Consider the following 11,104-nt stretch of genomic DNA (forward strand, 5'->3'; position numbering starts at 1 on the left):
TAAAACTCACTGTAACCCACTCTGCAAGACATAACAAAGATTTACCAGTACCGATGCTCTCCGAAATAACCAGAGACTTTGTTTTTAAATGGGAATTGCTTGGCATCCAGTCACAGGCTAAATGGAATGTGGTCAATGTGTGGCCTTTAATTAAGCCCTTCCACAAGGGAGAATTTACTGCTTTGAAAGGAGAAAAGAATACGTACATGGTATTTTCCCCACCCACTTAGGCCAGTAAGTCATAAAGCATGTATGCTGTGGGTACACAAGGGAATTCCTGCTTTACTGATGCATACAACAGCATTAACATAATGCACTATACTGTATCTCCAATGGGATGACACAGAGTGGCTAAATTTGAAAAGACCTTGCCTCAAAGGGCAACACATATGATATGATACAAATATGTCTTGTGCCCCATTTCTTTCTGACTCAGCTATGAGCTCTTTTTGTGATTAGATGAAGGTCTTTTCTGAGGGCTACTATGGATGAGCTGATAGTGTGTCACAATAGGCTAGGTTGTTCTTCTCAAGTCCTCAGCAATAGTTTCTGCTATGAAAGTATTTTTGAAATGCCCCAAAATTCTAAGGAGATATTTTTCTTCAAACGTTTGCAGAGATTCATGCTGGTCTAATGGGCAGGGACCGCCGTGTATCATTTAAATCAGCAAATACATCCAAACAGCTCCTGGGATTAAATAAAGGTACTAAATCTATTTCTCAGGAAACCTATTTGGCAGACTCACTCTGAAAAAACACTGCAGGCTTTTTTCCAAGTAATAAAATGTTTTATAATTTTTCAAAGTTTTAATTCCACATTTAGTGGTAACTCAGACTGGCCCACCCATTAACGAAGAAATAGGGTATATGCAGCCATATACATACATACAGTCCTTATAGTAAGATTGTCATGGTCCTGGGTCATGCGACCCAGTGTTTCTGAGTTTCATGTTGTTTTGTTATTTCATTTGTATTCCAGTTTCTTTTCAGTTATCTAGTTATTCAGTGATGTTTAGTTTGCAGTTTAGTTCATGATTTATCAGGTTCCCCTGTGTGTCATGTCTACGTCTCCATGTTTCCTGTTTTACTTGAGTCCAGTATGTTCTTTGTTCATTGTATTTAGTTTCCCTTCCCCTGCCCTGTCATTAGGTTCATGTGTGTCAGTGGTGTTCTCATGTGTTAAAGTTCCCATTGTTGTTTATTGTGTCTTATGTGTCATGTTTCTGGTATGCCTGGTTAATGCTGTCATGCCTGTGTCTTGTTATCTTCTTGATGTATTCTCAATCATCCAGGAAAGTAAATCTCCAAAAGTTGATTCTGTTCATCTGGACGTAGCGTTTTGTGGGAGAAACGTTTCGTCACTCATCCAAGTGACTTCTTCAGTCTCAGCTGACTGCAGGTTTCCCCAATCTTATAAACAGTACATTTGCATAATGACTCTAACCAGCCCACTGAGGAACAATGGGTTGGGAGGTCAGTTCCTTAATCTTAATTATGCAAATTCTCATGACCATTGATCAACAGCCACTGACCAAAACCCACTGATCAAAGACCACTGATCAATGGCCATGAGTACCATTCACAGAGAGAGAATCACAGCATTGCAAGATGGCGAAAGATGTACCCTTATGCCCCCTCCTCGATTCAGAGATGGTTTTTCCCTTTTCACGTAAATGGCCTCCTTGACTCCGTGCTCAAACCAGCGTTCCTCCCTGTCCAAGATGTGTACATCCTCATCCTTGAAAGAGTGTCCACTGGCCTGTAGGTGTAAATAAACTGCAAAGTCCTGGCCTGGGAAAACCACATTTACTCAGGGCCTTCTTGATGTGCTGTTCTTCTGCCTCCCTGGCCACTGTGTCTGTGGGGATGGTGTTCGCTCTATGTTGTAGCGTCCTGATGACACCCAGTTACTGCTACAGTGGATGATGAGAGTCAAACCTTAGATACTGATCCGTATGCGTAGGTTTACGGTACACGTCAGCTTTTAGATGTCCCCCATTACTGATGGAAATCTCACAGTCTAAGAAGGCTAACCTGCCACTTTTCATATTCTCCCTGGTGAATTTGATGTGTTCATCCACCGAGTTAATGTGATCCGTGAATTGTGGTACGTCCTGAGATTTAATTTTCACCCAGGTGTCATCCACATATCTGAACCAATGGCTTGGTGGTGTTCCAGGGTAGGATAGCAAAGCCCTCTTTTCCACTTCTCCCATGCACAAATTGGCCACGATGGGTGAAACTGGAGAGCCCATGGCACACCCATGTTTCTGCCTGTAGAACTGACCCTTGTATGTGAAGTAGGTGGAATGAAGATACAGTTCCAAAAGCAAACACATTTGGTCGATGCTGAGAGTGGTGCTGTTGCTGAGGTTGGTGTCATCCTGTAATCTCTTACGGACTACCTCCAACGCTTCCGTGACTGGGATGCAAGTGAAGAGAGATGTAACGTCATACGAGACCACTCTGCAGTCTATTTACACCTACAGGCCAGTAGACTTGGGGATTGGGGAAACCTCCAGTCAGCTGAGACTGAAAAAGTCACTTGGATGAATGACGAAACGTTTCTCCCACAAAACGCTACGTCCAGATGAACAGAATAAACTTTTGGAGATGTGTCTTGTCATGTTTTCCTGTTTATTTTGAAAGTCCAGTTTTCATGTCGTTGTGTTTTAGTTTACATTTCCTGTGCATCATTATGTTCATCCTAGTCAGCTGTTTCCTCATGTGTCTCCACTTCCCCTGATCACCTCATGTGTGTATTTAAGTCCTTTGTCTCTTACTGTTCATTGTCAGGATGTCTGCGAATTTCCCTCATGTCATCTAGTCACAGTCATAGTTTTACCTTTTGTTATCATGGTCAGTCATAGGTTCGTCATAGTTTATCATAGTTATGCTTGGTGTTTCATAGTTTCATGTTTTCAGCCGAAATAAAGGCTCGCCTTCAGTTTGCCAACCAGCTCCTTGCCTCCAGTGTCTGCTTTTGGGTCCGCTCCAACAAACACACCGATGCACCCCGCCGTGACAAAGATAATTATAGTTATTAATATTTTAGTAGAAGTAGTGGTATTTTTTTTCCTAATTAGAGGAAGTGGTGTGAATTCCAGTCGATTTATAGATCTTTTGGGATGTTTTAGCATTATTTATACTCTTTGCTAGTGTTATTACATTCTGGAATTTATTATTTAAATTATGCTACTAGCAACCATTACTAGCCCCAATTTTGTATATCTGAGCTGAGTGTGTCACAATAGGATAGGTTGTTTATCTCATATTGCTAAGATGTTATTGAAGCCCAGGTCACTTTTGATTTTTGGCTCAGATGTCCTTCCTCTGGACAATGCCCCACAGATTCTCTATGGGCTTCAGGTCATAGAGGCGGATTGGCTGGCCAGTCAAGCACTTGGTAGTAATTTTGAAACATTTTTGTCTGTTTTATATTTGTCTGTGTTTTAAAATCTATCACTTGAGCCCTTGGATCCAGGATTTGCTGAATTACATTATTTTCTGCTTCCACAATTACAACCATATTCTTCAGATTTGTCCCTTTGTTTCATGATGGTCCATCAGCCATCAGTGAATAACGGAAACATTTAATTATCCCAAACTGATGATCAGCATGCCAGTAGCAGAGTAGCAATTAAGTGGAGAAATACTAGATAGACTCTATAGAAATGTATTTCTATACCTTTGTTTCAGGGGTTGTCTAGTGTGCTCAAAGTGCCTTAGTTCCATCGTTTCTCATTGAGATGAATCCAGGTGTGGCATAACTTCAATGAAAAAACATTTTAAGCATGGCACTAACAGCAGACACTAAAGTAGACTTTGGCTAGGATTTACTCAAGTTGCAAAACAAAAGGAAAAAAAAAAAAAGAAAATTGTCCAGTGTAATATTCCCTGGGGTAAACTCTTCTGCAAAAACCTTAACACTTTTGATTCTACAGTTTTTGATTGATAATATAATTAAAAAATCACCTGAATTAAAAAGCTCGGCCAGTCTATGACATGGGAAATTGTCCATATCTACAGTGGGGATTAAAATATGAATGAAAAATAAAGGCGGAGTGTTGGAAAAATTGTTGGTTAAACATATTACATTAGGACAATTTTTTAATAGATCATAATCTGAAAAAAGCTTTGCACCTGATCAACTTGCCTGCTTAGATAGAATGGTCAGAGCTGCAATCATATTTCTATTATTGTCACAGATTTTATTGCTAATGTATTATCTTAGTTAATAACAACTTTTTCAGACTCCATTCTCTACATCACACATGTTGTACAAGCTGTTCACGAAGATGAAGCTCCTCTGTTACAGTGATAAATCGCTAAAGCTCTTTCACTTGCTAATGCTAGCTGTGTTTCCACACAAAGGGCATAACGTAACTGACCTCAGAGCAATGAAAGCTGAGCCAGCAGCAGCTTGTCTTGCAGACTGATCTCCCATCAATTAACCGTGAAAGACCAGAGGTTTATCCACAATGTACAAGTGCAATCACCAGAAAATGCTCCTGGACTCAGATTGTCCACAATTGAGACAGCTGCAGTTTCCTATGAACACAAAACAAGTGCAGCTTTCAGCGCAATAGCCAACTGTGGCTACAAGATGGCAGTAATGTAAAGGATAGATGCAAACAGGCGAGAAGTTTTATGACAACACTGTCCAAGATGAGGGAGCGATTGATTTGCTTTGGTACCTTTTATTAATATCTATTTTTAGATTTGTCAAGCCTTTCTTGTCCTGACAGAACACCACTAGCTAGTGCTGTTCCCACAAATGGAAAGAAATTATCCAGCCTTCTCTGAAACAAACGTCCTGATTAGAACTGGATTACAAAGTACTCTCACAACAGGTCTACACCTATTGTAGCCCATGTTACATATGCTGATCAGAAGTTCCTCTTTCTGCTACATTAATGGGTGTCTTAAAGCTTACTACTGTACATCTACATTAAGAGACTCCTTTACCAGCAAGTCAGACTCCACACAAAGTCACACTTGTCATTGAGTGGGGGGTATAGAACCCAATTTGGAATTGTTCCAGTGTGTCTATGGACGTAAGCTTAAGTAAAAGGTGTTCTAAATTACCACAGATGTCATCTGCTCCACAGACATAGTGTTACTATTCTTCACACTGTCCATCAATCAGTTAATTAATCTTCTCCAATTCAGGAATACTGGGTGGGGGAGGGGAAAGTGGAGCCTACGCTACTATATGTGGAGAACATGTGAACATCACACAGAAAAACCCCAGTCAGATGTGGATTCAAACCCAGGACATTCTTGAAATAAGGCAACTGCACTAACCACCACACCACCATGCACATGAACTCTATGCTATGGGTTTGCTGTTACAGAAGTAGACATCTTATGCTAAGAGTCATAATCAACAGCCTCCTATTAGTATTCTTTTGTTAATAAACAGCCTTTTGTGTGACTGTGTTTTATATGGAGAGAATAGCAACGATCACATCCACGATCACAACTCTACTCAGGTTCCTGTTACTAGATCTCAAAGATTCATGTTTGTTTGAATAAAAAAAACCCCACTTCATATTAATTTTCCCATTTTTGTAGTCTAAGTGCCAGTTGGTGCTGGTAAACTATATAATCCTTTTCTGGTTTGTGTACATTTTGTGGGGGGCAGGATATATTGAAAAATAACTAATGTCACTAAGATCTCTGGACAAGTACCAAGGGAAGGTTTGCAGTATATGCTGACTCATGAGTGCCCATATGCACTTAAAGACTTGAGAGTAGGACAGGCCCCATACATTTGGCAGGAATGAACCTCAGATTCTGTGAGTTTGCAGATTGGGATTGCGCCACTGAAGAGCAGGTGCATTCATTGAAATTTGCTGTGACGAGTTCTAATACTGCGCCAAAAAAAATAAAAAAAAAAATAATGCCATGGCACCTGCGTCTCATGATTATACACATGGTTTCCTTTGGCACAGATGTCTTGATGCACCAGCATCTACAATATTAAGTCCTTGAGAGATAACTGTCACCCTAAGATCTGAGATGGCAGGAACTAGCGCAGGTTATTGGCTGGTTGGAAGGTTGGTGGTTTAATTCTTGGCTGTTGCTCCAGGATGCATGCCAAAGCATCCTTTGGCAAGATACTAAACCATCGATTGTAACTGTGTGTGAATGTTAAATATAAAGCACTTAGGCATAGAAAAAAGTGCTTTTGTGAATGAGGCATGTTGTTTAAAGAGTGCTTCAGTGGAGTAGAAAAGCCCTACACAGGAATCAATTAATTTACCAAGACAACCTGCCATTTGGTCTTGTTGGACCTTTGCTCCCTTTAGCATGTCTATACCAATTCTAAGAAAAGGATGAATCAAGGTCATTTCTGAGAACTGCAGTCCATGTTAGTGTCCATCCAAATACAAAGATATATCAAGAAATATCTTTATGCACTTCTCAAATGTCCATTTAAATTGTCGAGGATTTTGGCAATATGAATGTGAATAACTGGACAACTTACAAAGACATGCTTTAAAAAAAACAAAAAACATCAGGGAGGTCTGTGCTGAATGATCCATTTACACCACCATGCCTGGCCTGTACAAACCACTCAGCGTGAAGCACTGCACAAGTTGGGTTTTCCCCATTCATGAAGCTAACACTGACTCATTTCTCCAAGTGCTGCTGGTCATTCAGCCACCTGCAGGAGCATTTTACAACTATCATGTTGCCTCCCCGGTTCCCCAAAATAACCACGGGTCACCCCTCTCCTCCCTCCCTCCACATCCATCCTTCCTCTTCAGCCCCGCCACATGGTTACAGTTAAGTACATAAATCAGGCGCCACCGCTGGTGTGAGAGCTGTAGAGGCAGACAGAAGGCATACACACATATACTCACACACACATGCACATCCCACTGCCGCGGCTCGTCGCTGCTACTGCAGCCGGTGCAGAGCAGGAGACTCGCAGCATTCTCTCCATCACACGCAGGCGGAATGGCTTGAGATCAGACATCGTGGACTCGTCTCGTTCGGCTCACGCACTATGATTTTGTGACTGTCTGAGTATGCGTGCGTCTATGTGCGTGCATGTGCGCGCGTGCGCGCGTGCGCGCGTTAGCCCGCCTTGCCGCGAATTGCTGCAGTGCTGTTTTCCAGGTGTGCGAGTGCGTGTGTGTGAGAGTGTGTAAGCGTGTGTGCATGTAAGAGTGTGTGCATGGTGTTGTAGCCTGGTGTAATTCTCTTACGAATTGTACTAAGCCGGGGAACGGAGTCTGATGTCACATGTGCTTCATCGGAGGAGACGGGGCATCTGCAAGCTGGATTTTGTGGAGGATGCTGCGGCAAGTGATACACAGAGGGCTCAAGGCTTCGTTCTACTGGCTGGGCTTATTCGTTAGCAGACATCCCGTTTTCTTCCTCACCGTCCCTGCGGTGCTCACCATCATTTTCGGATCTACAGTGCTGAGCCGATTCAAGCCGGAGACGGACCTGGAGGTACTGGTCGCCCCGACTCACAGCCTCGCCAAGATCGAGCGGAGTCTCGCTAACAGCTTGTTTCAAATCGACCAGTCAAAGCACAAGCTGTACTCGGATTTGCACACCCCGGGAAGATATGGCAGGCTGATCCTGCTCGCCAAGTCCGGGGGGAACATCCTGGAGCTGGCCGATCAGGTCCTGCAGGTCCACAAGCAGGTGTTGGATCTGCGCGTCAATTACAAGGGATTCAATTTCACGTTCGCGCACCTCTGCGTCTTGAGCCACAGGGACAAGCGCTGCCTACTGGATGATATCATCACCATCTTCGAAGACATCAGGCAGGCTGTGCTTTCCAACAGCACTTTCCACAAGGTGCCCATTAGTTATCCGAACACAACATTAAAGGTGAGGTTTTTTTTTTCTCTCTTTCTCCCTCTCAGCCAGGCCCTTCACGTGCGCATACACGCTCCCCAAACCCATCTCCATCAGAGCAGCAGCCCCAGCATGTGAAGCTCTGAGGCTGGCCCTCGGAGCTTGCTATAATTTCTGAATGAACAGAAAACACTTGTATACCAGACTGTAATTTGGGGCTGCACAGTGCATCATATATCAGCCAGCGAAGGGGAAGCCTCTCCATAACACACACACAGCCGGCTTTTCAGTTTTCACCCTCCCTTTTTGGTGCAGGTGAATTGATTGGCTGCATGCCGCTTGCCCTGATCTGCTCCTCCACCTTCACTCACATCACAAACGCACACACACACACACACACACACACACACACACACACACACACACACACACACAGACAGGGATATCCTGACTATATGACTTTTTTTTTGATGCAGTGTCTCCCTCCTGGCTGCACAATCATTGGCCACAGTAGCTATGGCCTTACAGGTATCCCATCTTGGTTGCCTGTAGCTTCATCTGTACTGGATCTGCAGCTGTATTTATTACAGGCCACCCACCACAACATAAAAAAAGAATTCTAGATTCAACATGTAGACATTAAGGTATATTGGAGCTCAGAAGGCTCACATATATATGAGCTGCAAATCTGCTGCACTCTTGCATGATTTTCAATAAGGAATATTCATTTCCATTTGTTGTTGATAGAGATTAGCACACTTTGCAGTATTGTCACTCCACAAGGCAGGCAGCGGAGTGCATTGTGGGTTCAAAGTATAGACTGGATATAAAAAATGGACAGATCACTCTGACATCATCCATTAGTTAGCAAATGACTTGTTGTAAACATTCAAGCTGAGCGTTTTGGTTGTCAACATTAGTGACATTTTAGTGTTTTGAAACTGGTAATGACAAGTCAGCATTAGTATTATGGCCACAACCATGCTAATCAGCTAATGCTAGCTTTGTTAGCAAGCCATATCAATAAACATAACTACCGCGATGCACAGACATAGAAAATGCTAATTAACACTAAATAATAGACTAATTCTGAAATTTCACTCATTAAAACTGAAGACTTTGGCTTTGAGTATTTGTCAGGTATTTCCAATAAAAATCTCTATAACAGCACAAACATGGTGAAGAGGTCTATCTCTAGTGAAGCATTCTCCCTAAATATTGGACTTCGAATAGATGTGCAGGTCATATCTATATTGGCTCTGTTGGTCCATGATCAATTCTGGACATCTATATGGCGTCCAAACTAGGTTCACAATTTGGACGTCCAACCATGGCCTATCTTGGACGTGAATAAGACGTTCAGCATTTGAACTTTACAACTGGGCAATTCTTTTGGAGGTCATGGGGATGTCTATGGCAGGTGCAAGAAATTTACATTGTTAGTAAATGTTATATTTTTTTATTTACAAATATCAGTATTGTGTTATCAACATGATATGCATGAATACAAATTATTTATAAACAAACACAATCTATTATGTGTTTGTCTATTGATTTATTCAGTACCTTTTTTTTGTTATTTTACATATTCCTGTTTTTTTTAACTGGTTTATCTGCTTCAATTAAACAATTTAATTGTTTGTAACCAGGTTAAATCTGTCATATCTGTGATTCCTGAGATTAGGGACAAAACAGGTTTTAATTTTCTAAAATATACTTTTTGACTTTTCAAAAACATATTTACATATAATAGTTACACAAAGTTTTGGCTGTCTCACCATGTTTTGGTACAATCTCCCAGGTGTAACATTTTTTAAAAATTTATGTTTTTGCTGGAGAAATGCAAGGTTTTTGTCAACACCGTCAGACACAAAGAAATGCAAAAATATATATTTTAAATTAAGTTGTTTCAGCTATTTTGACTATTAGCAGCTTCTCTATTCTATTGTTTATGCACATATGTTTTCAAAGTAATTATACCACATTTAAAAGTAAGATTGTTTTGGCTTTTTATTATTAGAGTTACAGTCATACATATTTTCAGAAGCTTGTATTTAATCTGTATAAGAAACAATCATATTAAGCAACATGCAAATTACACATTTATTGAGAAAATTCCGTATTTTTATTGGAAGATCATGAGGGAGGAAACTATATGGTTCTCCAAAAGAGAAAAATAAACATAAACTCCATATTATGGAGTTGACAAGGTGCTGACGGTGGTGACAGACTAGTAGAAAACAAGATATTCTTTCTTTCAAAATGACAATTAAACCTTAACAACCTTTGTAATATCACAAGACACATCATAACAATTCTGTTTTTGCACATGTCAGGTTCTACATCTTAATAGTTCACCAGCAAGTAGCTACCTACTACTCCTTGATTCCTAAAGTTCTCTGTGGTTGTGTGTTTAGACCTTGCTGGACTTTCCCTTTCCTTTATGAGAAACTCTTTCTTCAACTCAGGCTGGCTGTTAATTTTTTCTCTCTTTCTTTTTTTTCTCTCTTTCTTTTTTGATCATCCCTGTTCCTTCTCTTTCGTTCCTCTGCTGACAGGTTCCCCTTTGCTATTCTAGCCTGAAATGTACCATTTTTTAAATTACTATAATTCTTCTGAACCTTGTGCTTTTTCACAGATTAAGGATGGATATTCACAACACAATTGTGCATTAAGCAATAGAAATGCTATCCAGCCATTAAGTTTGATGTCATTAGCCATTTCCAGGTCCAAACTCTGCTGCAGATCCCAAAGTCAAAGGAACTCTGCGGCATCACTGAGAGTTACAAACTGTCTAAATTCTTTCATCTTTAATAAAATGATCAATGTGGCTGCACTACCAGGTGTAACATCCAGGCATCCATGAAAACAGAATATATGAAATTTAAAGTTAAAGTTAGATTGCTTGTTTCCACCTGAACATGATATACCAGCTCTGCTACCACTTCCAACATAAATGGAGACAGAAAACTAAACAGCAGTGACTATTGTCAGGTTACTGAAGTTGGGCTAGCTGGTATATAGTGATGTGCTACGTCAAGCCTATTCAAATGGCAGCCCGCGGGCCAAATGCGGCCCAGAAGCAACCTGCGAGTGGCCCTGCCTGTGGTCCTGGCAGAAACACAGAGAAAACGCAAAAAATTAATTCATGAATTAATTTATTTATTTATTTTTTTTTGTGCCTGTCCCGTTTGGCTCTTTTGCCATCAGAATTGTTGTCTAAAGGCAAACAAAGATGCCCAACGGATTTACTTTACCAAATTGACCATCCCAGCCTTGCC

The 11,104-nt window shown here is 41.0% G+C and overlaps 1 protein-coding gene across 1 annotated transcript in view; it reads left to right on the plus strand.

Moving 5' to 3' along the window:
• The first annotated feature begins 6,816 nt into the window (after nucleotides 1–6,816).
• Nucleotides 6,817–11,104, plus strand: part of LOC102297388 (patched domain-containing protein 1) — a 41,017-nt gene continuing 36,729 nt past the window's right edge. Inside the window, exon 1 of the mRNA XM_005950184.3 lies at nucleotides 6,817–7,856. Within this exon, the coding sequence (XP_005950246.2) occupies nucleotides 7,257–7,856 (600 nt within the window). The 5' untranslated portion in view covers nucleotides 6,817–7,256. The remainder of the gene's footprint in view (nucleotides 7,857–11,104) is intronic.

This window comes from Haplochromis burtoni, unplaced genomic scaffold (assembly GCF_018398535.1).
Source record: "Haplochromis burtoni strain Fernald_Lab_line unplaced genomic scaffold, NCSU_Asbu1 Contig_724, whole genome shotgun sequence".
Classification (NCBI taxonomy): Eukaryota; Metazoa; Chordata; class Actinopteri; order Cichliformes; family Cichlidae; genus Haplochromis; species Haplochromis burtoni.